At 54.3% G+C, this 15,778-nt stretch overlaps 1 protein-coding gene and 1 pseudogene across 2 annotated transcripts in view; one reads left to right on the top strand and one right to left on the bottom strand.

Annotated features, from left to right (window-relative positions):
* Positions 1–225: 225 nt before the first annotated feature.
* On the bottom strand, positions 226–4,097 carry LOC138093566 (small ribosomal subunit protein uS2-like; annotated as a pseudogene).
* The window catches only part of PXN (paxillin), a 42,807-nt gene continuing 31,044 nt past the window's right edge, over positions 4,016–15,778 (top strand). For both annotated transcript variants that reach the window (XM_068990064.1, XM_068990063.1), the window contains exon 1: positions 4,016–4,108. In XM_068990064.1, coding sequence (XP_068846165.1) covers positions 4,096–4,108 — 13 coding nt within the window. In that variant the 5' untranslated portion in view covers positions 4,016–4,095. The remainder of the gene's footprint in view (positions 4,109–15,778) is intronic.

Genomic DNA, 15,778 nt, shown 5'->3' with positions numbered 1-15,778 from the left:
TACCTGGTGGTCCAGTGGCTAAGACTCTGTGCTTCCAATGCAGGGGGCCTGGGTTTGATCCTTGGTTGGGGAACTAGGTCCTACATGCTGCAACTAAGCATTTGCATGCCATAACTAAAGATTCTGCATGCTGCAACTAAGACCCAGTGCAGCCAAAAAAAAACGTTGGTAGAAGAACAGCTTAAGCCTGTTGTGGTTATTCCTCAACAACCACAGTGGTTGTTCCTACTCATTCAGTGGCCTGAGTGGTGGGAGCTGCAGGCCAGTCTTCATGGGGAACAGTGGAATAGGCCCAGAGAGCTCCTGCACACCTCCGGACCAGTCCACCACCTCAGGTTGAGCATCGGTGAACTCAGGAGCTGGAGCGGTCCATTCACCCTGAAATGCCTCCCTGGTCACAACCTTCTTAGCTGCCACCCGCTCTTCCTTTTCAATCCCTGTCAGCATCTCCATAGAAGGAAAGATCGGGCATGACCTTCCAGGGTGTTCACAGGAGATGGTGTCATGCATTCGCAGAACTTCTCTGGCGAGCACCCACCACGTCAGACCCACTGAGTGAGCTCCATTGTCACACGCGATGGCTGGGGCCACGGAGCAGAGAGGAGAGTCTGTGTCACATAGATCAATGGAAGGCAGGTGAAGAGACTTCTGTGAGAGGCTGGTGGTCTGCCCTGCGATTCGTAACGAGCAGAAGCCTTGGCTCCTGGAAGGCTGCCTGGATCTGGTTAGTGAAGGTTCCAAGAGTGGAGCAGCCAGCAATAGGAATGGCTCCAGTGGCAGCAGCAAAGTTCAGCACAGCCCGCAGGCCAGTATTCTCGGAGGAAATGACGCTGATGTCCACTGGGCTTTCAATGACAACGATGGCATGAGCTGCCAACAGAAGCTTCTGCAAGGTTCTCTTCAGATTTATGATGTAGACGTCATGACTTTTCCTTTTGTAGACATGCTGTTTCATTTGAAAGTTAAAGTTGGTGCCACCTAAGTGGGTTTCCCTTCCTTGCTGGCTCAGTGGTAAAGAAATCTGCCTGCAATGCAAGAGAAGCAAGAGATGCGGGTAAGATCCCTGGGTCAGGAAGGTCCCCTGGAGGAGGAAATGCAACCTGCTCCAGTATTGTTGCTAGAAAATTCCATGGGCAGAGGAGCCTGGCGAGCTCCATGTGGTCACAAACAGTTGGGCATGACTGAGTGACTGATCACACACACACAAGTGAGTTCCTGATGAAAGGAATTTGAGGACATCAAGGGCTCCTCCTTATTTGCAGGACATCAAGGGCTCTGGATATGGTGAAAGTTTCCCTTTAAGTTACAATGGGAATCCAGAACAGTGCCATATGGACCCCATTCTGGGTATCGAGGAGAGGCAACATCAGTTCATCTTGAGGAAGTATGAGAAAACCTGGTTTGAATTAACCAAGACTGATGGCTTGGGGATGGGAGTCCCGAGAGGAGGAAATCCCAGGTAAGGGACTGAATGTCCAAGGTCACAGCACTGAGCCGCAAAGCCTCAGTTCTCTTTAGAACATTCAAGTTGGTGTGCTTAGTCACTCAGTCATGTCTGACTCTGCAACCCCATGGACTGTAGCCCGCTGGGCTCCTCTGTCCATGGGAGTCTCCAGGCAAGAATACTGAAGTGAGTAGTCATTCGCTTCTCCAGGGGATCTTCCTGACAGATCAAACCCACCTCTCACATTGCAGACAGATTTTTTTCCCCGAATGAGCCACCAGGGAAGCCCCTCCTTAGAACTTTACCCACCAAAGGCATAATTGCTGGCTTAATTGATGTTTTCCTTTCCAGGGAATATTGCTTTGAAAAGAAAGGTTTGAGGGACTTCCTCAGTGGTTCAAAGGTCAAGAATCCACCTGGCAATGCAAGGAACTTGGGTTTGATCGTTGGTTGGGGAACTAGGATCCCACATGCCAGGGAACAATTAAGCCTGTACACTCCAACTAGAGAGCCTGAGAGCCACAACGAAGAATCCCACATGACACAACTAAGACCCAACAGAGCCAAGTAAATAAATAAGTACTAAAAAATAGTGGATCCACCTTAAAAAAGAAAAGGGTTTGAGACCTTCGAAACAGGGACACGTGTATGCTGTGGGATTGGTCTAAGGACGATAGTTTCACCCGGCAGAGTAGCAGGTGTCCTACAGAGGCCTTAGCTAGGCCTTCTCAGGTTCAGATCTCAGTCTTCCCACTTATTGGCTCCGTGACCTCAGGTAACTCGATCTCTCTGGTCTTAACTTTTCCAACTGAAAAAGGGGATACTAGTGGTCATTTCCTAGGCTTGTGGTCAGAATTAAATGCAAGAAAGCACGGAAAGCACCCAGCTCACAGCCTGTTCATTCTATTGATAGTGCTGGGACTCAATACATGGCAGGTGGGAAAAAAAAAAATGGCAGGTGGTGCTATCACATGATTTCTGAGTCTGTGAGAGCAAAGCCCCTCTGGGGTCTGGGGTGCAGTGGGGTGTTTCAGGAAACCATGCCCAGCACTGGGTGTAACCTCCTTGTAGTTTTTCCCTTAGGGTCTAAGGTGGGGTCCTTTCTGCTCTGCCCAGAATTTTGGAAGTCTCCTTCTAGGGACAATGGATATGTGTAAAATTAAAGAATATATAACCTTGAAAATGGGCTTCCCTGGGTAGTTCAGCAGTAAACAATCCAGTGCAGAAGACCCCAGAGAGTGGGTTTGATCCCTGGGTTGGGAAGAGAAGATTCCCCTAGAGAAAGAAATGGCCCACTCCAGTATTCTTGCCTGGAGAATTCTATGGGCAGAGGAGCCTGGCGAGCTCCAGTCCTTGGGGGTCACAAAAAGTCAGATACGCCTTAGTGACTAAACAACAACAAACCTTGACAATATTGAATCTGGCCTCAAAGGCTGGGCTGAGAGATTGCACTGCCACAGATCCAGAGGGTGACCCCAGGAAAGGTCCTTCAAACATCCCCAGCCTTCAGTTCAGTCGCTCAGTCGTGTCCGACTCTACAACTCCATGAATCGCAGCGCCAGGCCTCTCTGTCCATCACCAACTCCTGGAGTCTACCCAAACCCATGTCCATCGAGTCGGTGATGCCATCCAGCCATCTCATCCTTTGTCGTCCCCTTCTCCTCCTGCCCCCAATCTTTCCCAGCATCAGAGTCTTTTCCAATGAGTCAACCCTTTGCATGAGGTGGCCAAAGTACTGGAGTTTTAGCTTCAGCATCAGTCCTTCCAATGAACACCCAGGGCTGATTTCCTTTAGGATGGATTGGTTGGATCTCCTTGCGGTCCAAGGGACTCTCAAGTCTTCTTCAACACCACAGTTCAAAAGCATCAATTCTTCTGTGCTCAGCTTTCTTTACAGTCCAACTCTCACATCCATACATGGAAAAACCATAGCCTTGACTAGACAGACCTTTGTTGGGAAAGTAATGTCTCTGCTTTTCAATATGCTATCTAGGTTGGTCATAACTTTCCTTCCAAGAAGTACCGGGTACTAATTTACGGTCTTCTTTGGTGGGGTGGCAACTTACTGAAAGATGGACGTAGACGGACGGGCGGACAAATCTGACTCTCCAGTGAACAGCGGTTTGATAAGTGAGTGACCAATGGACGGAGAGACACAGGTGAGATTGTGAGGCGTCCAGACAGGCGGATGGATATGTTAGCCAGACAGTCAGGCATGCGACCGTGAGACAGAAAGACTGACAGAGGACCGGAAACCAGGCAGCCTCCCACCTGCGGGCTTGGCCACGAGGCGGCGCCGCCGCCCAGCCCAGCGGCGCCAGCCGCCCCGGCTGGGCGCGCTCTCGCGGGTCGGCGGAGGGGGCGTGGCCAGCGTGCGCACGGGGCGGGGCCGGCAGCCTCGCGGGGGCCCCCCACGGGCGGAGCGCGCGGCGGGGGCGGGGCGCGCGTGCTCGCGGGGGCGGCCGGGGGCGGGGCGCGCGTGCTCGCGGGGGCGGGCCGTACGGCGGGCGCGGGCGCGCGCGGCGGCGGCGGCGCGTTCCGTTCCTGGCCGAGGCTCGCGGCGGAAAAGTTGCGCGGCGGCGAGGAGCGGCCCCGGGACGGGCAGCGAGCGCGACGCCGAGCCGGCTCCTGGCGCCCGCGGCTCCCCCGCCATGGACGACCTCGGTGAGTGACTGGAGGGGCTGAGGGAGAAGGCAGCAAGGGGCGCGCGGCCCCGGGCCCACGGGCCGGGGCGGGCGCGAGCGATCGCGCGAGCGGCGGGCTGAATCCCACCCGCTGCGGCCCGGGTCCCGGCTCTGGTGCCGACCAGCCCCGGCTCGGCGGGACAGGATCCCGGGCTGGGCCTGAGTCCCAGGCCAGGCCAGCCGCCGTGCTCACAGCCGCCACCCCTTCGCCTCGAGGACAGCCCCACCTCCGGACCCCCCGACCTCGGGGATCCACCCCCATCTCCCAGCTCAGCCTCAGGGACCTGCTTGCTCGTCAGGGACCCGCCCGGTCCGCCTCAGGGACGGGCCCCCACTGCCGGGACCTGACCACCTCCCCCGCTGCGGGACCCTCACTTCACACAGCGCTCCCCCACCCCCATCGCACAGTTGGAACACCCAATTTGGGGATCAGCTGCCTGATCGCGCAGCCGGGGCCTGCTCCCAGCCCCTGGAGGACCACCCCCACTTCACAGACGGACATCCGGCACCTCAAGGGTAGCCCCTCCGAGTCTACTACCCCTTTTATTTCACAGGTCAGATTCACAGGTTAGGGATGAGCTTCCGTGACCACATTCTCACAAAGACAAGGCTCCTTTCTGCCCCACTAAGGCCCTGGGTCCATTTCACTGCCCTGGCCACTCAGTGGACCAGCCTTTCCGCTTTCGTATCACAGACCAGCCTCATCCTAGAAGCGTAAGCTGGGGAGACAGACTGGTGAAGTGCCAGGGGAGTGAGGTGGGAAGTGGGCCCCCGAGGTATGGCCATCTCTGAACTTGTCCAGGCTGGTAGTACCTTGCGGGAAGCCACGCAGGTAAGGATAGGATGCCCAGAACAGAGTTTTACTGTTTTCGTGTGACTGGAGCTCCCAAACTATTTTTTTTCAGTCCAGCCTTCATCTAGAGTTTGGGCAGAAGAAAGTATCTTTTGGGACCAGACACTAAACCCAGGGGGCTTGGTGCTGGAGGTTCTAGGAATGCCTTGAGCACCCTGAACCCTGAAGTGGGAGGATTCACTCTTCCTCCCTCCTCTTCACGCCTGGAGCTGGAAAGCCTGAGCCAGGGAATTGAGGAGGGGGAGGAAAGTTTCTTCTCTGTAGGAGCCTTGTCTTCCCTCTGTGGACTGTGGGTGGCTTGTGTGACCGCTGATGCTTTCTCTGTCTCAAGCTCTTAGGGGTGGATTCATCAGACAGGACTGATGGGCCTCCCCTGAGCTACACAGGGCACTAAATTAAGACTGGTTATTTGTAGGCACTGGACTTCCAAGGAAACAGGGAGGAGGATTGGGGCGTGACTGCTTCCCAGAAGCTTTCTTCGGGAATCAGGGTGCCTTCACAACCCCCTAACCCCCAAGATCCTGGAGCTGGGGAGAGTGTGCAGTCCTGCCTGTTTTGCAGAGTACAATGGCTGCCAAGCATAGTTCTGTCTTTGGGTCAGGCTTGGCACCCATTTTTCCAGCACACTCAAGGTTGGCATGGCTTCCAGGCAGGTTTTGTTTTTTTTTTTTTCACGTAAAAATAACTGAACTGAAAGGAGGCTGGGGGATATTTTTCGAATCAGGATCTGAAAGTCTCAGTGTTTTCCCTTTGGGAACTCACAAGCAGAGTCACAGTTTCTGAAATGCTGGTGTGGGTTCCATTGCTTCCAGACAGGCCCCGTGCTGTTTGAAGGTCTGAGAAAGTCTTTGTAGAGTTCCCTGTTGAAGCCCGGAATTCCTGTCCTCTGACAGTCTTCCATTTAGGGCCAGGAAACTGAGTTCGTCTCTGAAAGGAAAGAAAGTGTCCTGGCAGAGCAGATTGTAGGAATTTAGATTTGCTGTTCCTGGAGTATTTCCCTGCACCTCAACTGTCCTGTCTTCACAGTAACTCTTTCTGAAGAGCCCCTTAGGGGTCCCTGCTATCAGTATTGCCAGCCTTTTACAAATGGAGAAAACTGAGGCTAAGAGAGGTTGATTCACTCGCTCAAGGTTGCACAGTCGTAAGATGACAAAATCATGACTGGAAGCCCAACCCCTTGCTTCTACATCTGCAGCTTTGTGCACCGTGAGGCCTTTCTTCGTGACGACGGGGTCTCAGAGAGGTGACGGCTGCCACCTGTAACTACTTCTCCTGCCTCCCCCCCGAGGCTCCTCAGTTGTCTGAATCTGGGCTGCCTGGCTTCCTTGGCCTAAGCTCCCAGGGGGCCAGCCACGCCTGGCTGACCGACTGGAGCCTGGGGTGGGCGGAATGGGGCGTGCAGGAGGAGAGAGGAATTCGCCTCTGCTCTCAGCCCCCATCAGCTGTCTGGATGGCCGCTCAGCACCCTGCCCGTCAGCTGTTTTCCTTAGTTAGGCTGGACCCAGAGGCCAAGCTTCTTGTTTTTATTTTTCTCCTGAGAGTGCTGTCAGCTGTGAACCTCTTGGGTCCTAAAAGAGAAGAGTCTGACCTGTGGCAAGTCTAGAGGGGTCAGAATGTGTGCTGTGACTTTGTTTTTTATTTTTTGGTCTAAAAGGAAAAAAATTGGGGACCCCTCCCCTCCCTGTAGCTCTTAGTGACAAACTCACCATGCTTTGTTTAATAAGTTACAAAGTTATAGCTCTTTGGGCAAAAATCCGTAAGTAAACACAGCGTCCTGCCCTTCCCTGTGTGTTCTGTCAGCTTTGTGCTACGGGGTGGCTGCTGGTGGCTTTCCTCATTACTGTTTAGATGCTGGTTTGGCTGGGAGTTCTCGGTGTTCCAGTTCTGGCTGGAGTTTCCTGGACAGAGTTCTCACAACACGGAGAGGCACTCTGGTTATGTTCTGCTCGCCCCTCCTTCACGTTTTTTAGTGCGCTTGGCGGTGGGGGGATGGGGACCGTGACCACAGCTGGGGGCTAATAGTGATCACATGCGTTTGATAGGAGCCAGGCATCCTACTCAGCACTCTTTGGTATCATCACAGCAATTCCTGGAGGGACGTGTTTAATCCCTGCTTGATGCATGCAGAAATCTGAGTCAGGAAAGTTCAGTGGGGACTCTGGAATTGTAACCCAGGTCGATCCACTTCCAGACCTGATCATCTCCATAATAAGGTAGTACATGCATGCATGCTCAGCCATGTCTGACTCTTTCCAACCCCCTGGACCCTAGTCCACCAGGCTGCTCTGTCCATGGGGATTCTCCAGGCTAGAATACTAGAGTGGGTTGCCGTGCCCTCCACCAGGGGATCTTCCCAACCCAGGGATCAAACTACCCTCTCCTGCACTGCAGGAAGATTCTTTGCGGCAAAGCCCCACGGGGAAAGCCCTAATGAGTTAGTAAGTGGTTGGTAATCAACCAGGGGAATGAGCCATGGGGCCTGCTGAGTAATTGCTGGGTACCTTTTAAACTTCTGCCCTGGGGCCATCGTCCGGTATGGTCTGGGTAGCAGTAGGTAGGCTGGTTCAGGCCTCAATAGCTTTGCCATTCCCATCCCTCGCAGGGGGAGCAACCAGCTGTTGGCAGTGCCCAGTTGCCGCTGGGATCTGGACCTGTCTCCTTGCAGCTTCTCAGCAGTCTTGACCCTCTGGAACACAGTGCCTCATTGTCCTTGGAGGGGGGAGTACTGGGGAGCAGGGGAATTGCCTGGGGCATTCCAGGCTCCGGAGCCTCTCTGTTTCCATGGAAAGTCTGGACTCTGGGCTCGCCCATCTGTGGTGCCTCTGTGTGTTAGGGCAGGGTCAAGGGCACCCAGCTGCTGGGCTTGTGGCAGGGGTGGCCCGTGGAGTGATGGTGTGCTCCTCGGGGGGCCCTGCGTCAGCCCCAGATCTCCTCCTAGGCTGTGCGCTAGTGAGGTGCAGAGTGGGCACTCAGACCCTGGTGTGTTTGGTTCTTCAGCAGGTGCCCTTTCCGTTGGGCAGCCAGAGCTTGGTGGGGAGAGGTTCAGGCTGCTGTGGGCCAGAGCCCTGCCGCTGTGGGTTTGAGTCCCCCTGAGGGAACATCCCAGGATCCTCATGCCTGAGGGTACTGACTTCCCAAAGCTTCCCTGAGGTCTTTCTCTAGTTCCAAGGACTGCTAAGTCGCTTCAGTCGTGTCCGACTCTGTGCGAACCCATAGACGGCAGCCCACCAGGCTCTGCCGTCCCTGGGATTCTCCAGGCAAGAGCGCTGGAGTGGGTTGCCATTACCTTCTCCAATGCATGAAAGTGAAAAAAGAAAGTGAAGTCGCTCAGTCGTGTCCAACTCTTAGCGACCCCATGGACTGCAGCCTACCAGGCTCCTCCGTCCATGGGATTTTCCAGGCAAGAGTACTGGAGTGGGGTGCCATTGCCTTCTCCAAGTTCCAAGGGCAGAGACTAGAAAAACTCCCTTCCACTTCACTCTCGTTCCAGCTCTCCCCTGGGTTGTCCTGGTCTCAGTGTCTTCAATGATCACAGCCGTCTGTAGAACACTTTTGCGTTTTTATACAGTGTTTGCAGAACCCCTTCCTTAATGTTTATTGAGCACTTACTATGTGCAAGCCCTGAGCTGGGCACCTTACCCGCATTGTCTCATTGAATCATGTTGGCCCTACGAGGTTCAGGTTCTGTTACTATTACTGCCACCCATTTTACAGATGATGAAATGGAGGCCCACTTGCCCAAGTTCTATAACTCTTGAGTGGCAGTGCTGGGATTTAAATCTTGTAACCCATTTTCCACGTCTGTTTCTGATAATGGATTGGATCTGGTTTGCCCGTTGGTTTGATTGGTCTCTGTTTCCAGAATGCTAAAACCTTTTTCCGCCCTTCCCACACCCCCAGTCTCTTCTCTCTCTTTTTGGCTACCACCCCACGGCACGTGGGAATCTCAGTTCAGGAAGCGAATGCGTGTCCCCTGCAGTAGAGGTGTGGAGTCTTAACCCTGGTCTGCCAGGGGTGTCCCCTTGTTTTCTCTTCAGTCCGTCCTTTCTTGTTCTCTGCGGCTTCCTGCGTCTCGTTGGTTCTTTCTCAAGGATGCCGTGCTCAGGACAGGATGCCAGGCGCTTACGGCAGTGTCTCCTGCTCAGTGGAGGACCTCCCTTCTCTCTCACCATCCCCTGTCCACTCACTGGTTAGCCTCCTACAGAGCTGCGAGCTTACAGCGCAGCTGGCGCTGAGAACCCGGGCAGGCTCCGCGCCCCCTCTTCTCCTCCTTGGGGTTGGAGTCAGAAGCCCTCTGTGCCCCCAGCTCCGTACACTCTCCTGTCTTTGTTTAGGTGTTTGCACCTGGCTACTGCTTGGAGCCAGCCCATTTCCAGAGGAAGAAATCCTCAGAAACCCTTCAGGTGGAGAACTGAGGAATCCTGTGACAGGGAGAGAGGAGGAGAAAGCATCAGGAAGTTGAATTTTCCCGGAAATCTTGACAAACCAACAGCTTCAAAGGGGTGGCCGGGGGACTGCCCTGATGGCCCAGTGAGTGGGACTCCAAACTTCCACTGCAGGGGGCGTGGGTTCTGTTCCTGGCCAGGGAACTAAGAAACTGCATGCCTCACTGTGTGACCAAAATAAAAATAATGAAGTAAAATAAAATAAATAAGTGTCCAGAGACCATCTCCTGACCTGGGATAGGCCTGGAGCCCTCTGGCCTCCCAGGCCCATTTTGCCTTTTCAGTTGCAGTCCTGTTGGGAACCTCACATTTGGCCTCAAGCGTCCATTCTTGCCAGATAAGTCTCCCAACTAATGGACTGATGGCCCGACCAGTGGGGCTCAGGGCCGGCCTCTCCGGGGAGGCCATGGATGCTGGGCTAGGGGCAGGCAGAACGTGTGGATGACCAGGCCCAGCATAGCGCCAGTGGCCCAGTTTCCCCTTAAAGATGGCCTCTTAATGTTTATTTCTCGTCTGATTGTGGTTTTATGGGAGAACATTGTTATTGTTAGGTGCAGGCGAAAGTATTCGGGAGTGAAGTGTCACCATGTCTGCAACGCAGTTTGAAATGGTGTAGTAGAAAACGTAGGGAGGATGTGTATGTACCGTGTGCATATGTAAAGAGGGAAAGAGAGGAAACTTGTGCATGTGTGTACAAAACAAATGGCAAACTTCAACTGTGACTGCACCTAGGTGGAGGGCATGTGGGTGCTCACTGCAGTGGCCTCTCAGTTTCTCTGCATGTTTAGACATTTGCATGATAAAGAGTTGGGGGGGAAACGGTGAGAAAACCTTGCTTTTCCACAGCGGGCTTGGAGTCATTCCATCAGGGATGGGCATCAGTTGCCTACCTGTGATTGACCCGAGTGACTCTCAGCCTCCTGTAACTCCGACGCAGGTGGTGGAAAGACTGGGTGAGTAGAGACAGGAGCCAGGCAGGCCTGGCATGGGAATGACTGGTGATGCCGCCGGGGACGGGGACACACAGTGACAGGGCCTGGCAGAGGCAACGAGCATCGCTGGTGTGGAGGGAGCCTCTGGGGTTATTTTGAGTGTGGCGATGTGAACCAGACTGCGGTCCAGGCAAGCAAGATGCCGGGCTCCAGCAGGAGTTGGGAAGGGGTGGCCTGGGTGGGACGCAGAGAGCCGCCTCTGGGCAGCTGGAGCCTGCGGGGAGGGGATGACATGCCTTTCGCTTCACATCAGGAGAACCTCTTATCTGTGGCCAAAGGAACACCATAGCCGGTGGGCAGTGGAGGCCGGAGTGGCCCCAGGCTCTTGCTTGCGGCCCCTCTTGGCCATTCGAGTCTCCAGACTTGAGGCTCCCGCTCCTGGCATCCCCACTCCCAGGGCCCGCCTGTCTTGCTTTCTGCTGACTCCAAAGCCCGTCCACCGGGCCTCCCGTCTCTGGGAGAAACAGCCGGATTCCCACATCGGTGGCCCCCTTGGCTCAGAGGGCCCCTGGTGCCCACTAGAAGCATTTAGCAGCCCGTCAGCCCTCCTTAGGGGAGTGCCTCACACGAGGGTCTTCTCTGAGCCTCACGTCTGTCTGTCCTTCCCCAAGCAAGGACCCCGAGGCTGGCCGCTGGGTCCTGCTCACGGGGTTGTCCTAGGGGGGTCTCAGAGCCGCGGGTCCGACCTGACCGCCTGTTCCAGGAGCAGAATGGCGTGTGTTTTATGGGCGGGGTGGGGGGGTGCGGAGGGGTGGTGCTGGGAGGAAGCTTTATGTAATTCTTGGCTGGGACTCAGGTAATTGTTTTAATGAAATGGAATGCAGCTTATTCAGAATGCGCTTGGCAGAAACAGCCATGTTCTGTTCTGTGTTCTCATTGGGGAGAGCGAGTCACACACTCGAGCAGGCCGATTGGGAAGAGAGTGGAGCCTGGGGTGAGCGTGAGCAAGGTGGGCGGAGGCCTCCGGGGAGCTCTTCTCCCTTCACTGCAGGGATCCTCAGCTCGCTGGACTCTTCCCCTGGACACTGGTCTGGGTGCCTTTCTGAACGGATGCTTTTTGCAACAACAGCAAGACCCTGTTACAGCAAGCGGGCTGTAAACTGAGCCTGAGGCTGCCTCCCTGGTTGTTGGGAGGCCAAGTGATGTGGGTGTGGGAGTGCTCAGCACACAGACGACAGACCCTCTGAGACATCTGTCTGTTATTCACTGCACCCCCCTCTTCCCACCTCAACATGCCATATAACTCCCTGGGCGCCTCCCGCCCCCCCAGCATCTCCCGTCAGTGTCGACATCCGTGCCTGGATGTGACCTGTCCATAGATACACCTGGATCCGCTTTCCTTCTGGTTTCTCCCCCCACCCCGACCTTGTTTGTCCTTCCTAACTTCTTTTTCTCTTCTTTAATTTTTTCCTTGGACACACCCTGTGGCATGTGGGACCTCAGTTCCCCAACCAGAGATCAAACCCACACCCCGTGCGTTGGAAAGCAGAGTCTTAACCTCTGGACCTCTTGAGAAATCCCCCTCCTGACTTCTTCAGTTTCCTCGTTCTCTTTTCAGTGCAGCCCGGGCCATTCTTCCACGTTTTTGTCTTTGGCTGAGAGAGCGCCCCACTCTGTAGCAGCTGTATTTCCCCCTCCCTGCCTTAAATTCTGCTTCTCTGAAGATCCCCCGTCCTCCGAAGAACCACCCTCCACCCCCTCCCCGCCCCGCCTCCTTCCCTACCTCCTTCTCTGATCCCTTTTTGGGGGGACACTAGTGCATTTTTGCGAAGGCTTTTTCTGGGCGCCCTGTTTCTCTTCTAGGTATCCAGGTCAGTTTATCTACTTGCGTGACCTGTTTTATCACTTGAATGCTGGTGATGCCTAAATTTATATTTCCACCCCTGACGTGGATTCTATTGTCCAGATTCTTCCGGTCTGCAAGCCAGCAAAGATCCAACTCATTTCCTTCTCACTCTCTCTTTGCCGCCTCAGTCTGTTGTCAGCTCTGTTTTTGTCCTCTCCCTTCTCTTGACCTGTGTTAAACTGTTTCTGCAACATTTTACAGTTAAGAAAGCATGTTTATGTGTTTCATTGCCATTGATAATTCTGACAGAAGCCCTTTGGGGTTAGCTGTGGTTTCCCCATTTTACAAATGGGGAAGCTAAACTGCAGCTCGGGGCACAGAGGAAGGGGACACTCCCAAGTGTCACCACAGATAATGTTGCGAGAGCTTGGTCTCAGGTCTTTGAGTGCTCCAGCCGGTTCTCTTTTTGGTCCTTCAATGCTGGAAGCCTGAAGGCAGGGATGGGAAGTCACAGGTTGCATGTGGCCTGCAGACCCGTGTCACTCGGCCTTCATGGTATTTAAACATGTTCAGAATTAGACGCCAGCATTGAAAGTATCAGGAGATGGCACCTCAAAATCCATAGGCTATTTTTTTTTTTTTTTGGAAACTCAGGAGTTGGTGACACTGCACGCCCATCCTCCTTGGCACCGGTGGGTTGGACTTGACAGCCCGGCTCTCACAGCGGCTCTGTCTCTTGCCTGCAGCAGGCCTGCTTTGAAAAGTTCCAAAAATGCTCTCTTTCTAAAAAATTTTGTTTATTTATTTATAACTGCCCTGAGTTTTTGTTGCTGCTCCCCATCTTCCTCTGGTCGCGGTGGCTTCTCTTGTTGCAGAGCATGGGCTCTAAACGTGCACGCTTCAGCAGCTGTAGCTTGCGGGCTCAGTTGCCCTGTGGCATGTGGGATCTTCCCTAGACCAGGGATCAAACCCGTATCCCCTACATTAGCAGGCAGATTCTTAACCACTTGACCACCAGGGAAGTCCCTAAAAATGCTCTCTTCCTGTCCTCCATTTACAGCAAACACGCAGTTGCCAAATCTAGGGGATTTCTTGAACTCCATTCTGTGACTTAGATTTGACTTCTCACCACCCCAAGGGCTTAGCTCTACCTGGGGTCTGGACCCTTGTCCATGTAGCAGAAAATAGCCCCCTGACCTGTCCGTCTCCTTTCTCTCTCTTTAAGGTCTCAGTTGCAGGCACTTTTTTAGGAAAGTTTTTTTTTTTCTTTCCAGTTAAAACTAGCCAACCTCTTGACCTTCCCATTTTCCTGTAACTTCACAGATCTGTGCCCATTGGGCTTTTTCCTTTGTGTTTCCCCCTCTGCCCTGTAAACCCCTTGAGGACAGGGATCTCACCTGCCATTCAAGTGTCCCTAACCTCCAAACGTGGCTCGGTTCTCTCTGTGGTTGCCTAATGAGTTTTTTTTTAAAGTTTTTGTTGTTATTGTTGTTATGTGAGCCATTTTTAAAGTCTTCATTGAATTTGTTGCAGTATCGCTTCTGTTTTGTTTGGTCGTTTGGCCACGAAGCACGTGGGGTCTTAGCCTCCCGACCAGGCTGCCTGCCTGCGAACCCACACTGCTTGCCCTGGAAGGTGAAACCTTCCTTAACCACTGGACTGCCAGGGAAGTCCCACCCTATGAAGTATTTAACGGTGGTCAATGATGAAATGGGTTTGAACTGCAGACCCCCACCAAGACGCTGATCCCCCATCGAAACACTGCCTCCGCTGGAGAATCAGTGCGAAGCCCTCTGGGTTTCAAGCAGGTGGGGAGGCCACCCGGAGCCCCAGGTCAGAACGCAGGGTCCCCCATCAGCCCCTCATCTCCCCGCTCTGTATCCATGCTGCCCCTTGCCAACTGCGTGACCTGGACAGGTCACCTGATACCCCAAGCCTCAATCCCCTCATCTGTGAAACAGGCGCGTTTCCTGAAATGCGGTAAGGTGTTCAATAAATGGTAACGATGGTTCTTTTTCATCCATGGAATAATCTAGTCGTGGGTCACAGGGGCAGGGTGGGGTTTGACTTTCTCGGTCACTTTTCCGCCTGCTTTCACAGCTTGCTGCCGGAGTCCGCTGTGGCCTTGAAGGTGGCATTCAGAGCCCTGGACGGCCATTCAGCCAGGGCCTGGAGGAGGAACCCTGAGTTCTGTTAGCTCTCTCGGCAATGTGATTGGAGGAGCGGTCGTGGCCCTGTAGGGTGACTGATGCATGTTTGGGGCTCTGCAAATGAAATGGTCAGTCCTAGCACTGGTGGCGTTAGGTTGGGTTTTGGTTATATGACGTCTCACTTCCCCTAGCCTCTTTGGTGGCTTTGAGGAGGAAGCGGTGGGGAGGAGGTTGTTTGGTGGCTTGGTTTATCCTGATTGCTCATGTAAGGCGAAAATTTGAGAGGCGCTCTGAGGTCAGCCCTGGGCTTCTCCCGGAACTCGCGGGCCGTACGCTGGCCAAGGCAGGCCATGAAGGATGCTCAGTAGCATCTACAAGGCCTCCCAGGGTGGATCCAGGCCAGTGAGGCTCCTAGTAGCAGTAGAACAGGAGAGTTTCTGGGCTGGAAACTGGCTTTTGTCAGTGGAGTGGGCTTAGTTCTGGGCTGCCCCCTGCCTGCCTTTCTGCCCTTTTAGGGGCAGTTGATACATTGGATTAGCCCCAGGCCCCCCTCATTCGGGGTGTGGAGTGGCTCAGAGAGTCCTGGCCAGGCTTTTTCCTTGCCCTCTGTTTCCAGGAACATTCCTCCTCTTCGGGTGGAAATGGGCGTGTCCCACACAGCCTGCACTTGGTCTTCTCCGGATTCACCGTGTGTCCCGTGGACTCCCTGTCCTGGCTGGGTGGGTTCTCAGCACTGTTGAGCTGCAGGACAGCCAAATCGGGCTGGCCCCTCTGGGGTGGGTGTGAAGGAAGAGCAACCACAGCACCTGGAAAACGACCCTCGTGCCTTGGGGACACGACCTGGTGCCCTCACCCCCGGGCTCACTTGGCCACCTGCTGCTCATCTTGGAAAGTCTTCTGTCCCCACAGGTGGACGTGTAGTTTTCTCACCATCTGGCGGAGCGCCAGCCTAGCTACATCTTGGGGGCGAGGGAGCTACCAAGCTCGGTGGCCTTGCTTCCTCCCTGTCTCAACCCCTCAGGTGGTTTCTTCTGATATGTCTTGAACTTTCCAAGAATCCTCACCCTGCTTTGTCTGGAGAGCTGCACCAGAAGTTTTTTTTTTTTTTTGGCCTGGTGTGCTGATGCTACAAGAAAGCTAGGGGTCACCTGGAGGCGGTTGTCACGCTCCCTGTGATCCCTTGTGGTCATCTGTCCCTAAACATCCTGTTTGCACCCTTAGTGCAGCGGGAACACCGGCCTGGGACCAGCTGTTATCTGTTTGCCTGACCTCGGGCAGAGGCGTGGGCCCAGGGATGTCACAGCTTGTCTGCCTCTGGGGGACCCTGGGCTGTGTGGTCCTGGGCTGTTGATGGCGTTGCTGGCAGCAGCTCCTTTCCTCCTCACCAGCTTGGGCTTCATCCCAGCTCTGCCCTTTCTCTTCTT

This window comes from Capricornis sumatraensis, chromosome 17 (genome assembly GCF_032405125.1).
Source record: "Capricornis sumatraensis isolate serow.1 chromosome 17, serow.2, whole genome shotgun sequence".
NCBI lineage: Eukaryota > Metazoa > Chordata > Mammalia > Artiodactyla > Bovidae > Capricornis > Capricornis sumatraensis.
Note: the sequence above shows the minus strand (reverse complement) of the source record. Positions and strands in the feature narration are given on the sequence as shown.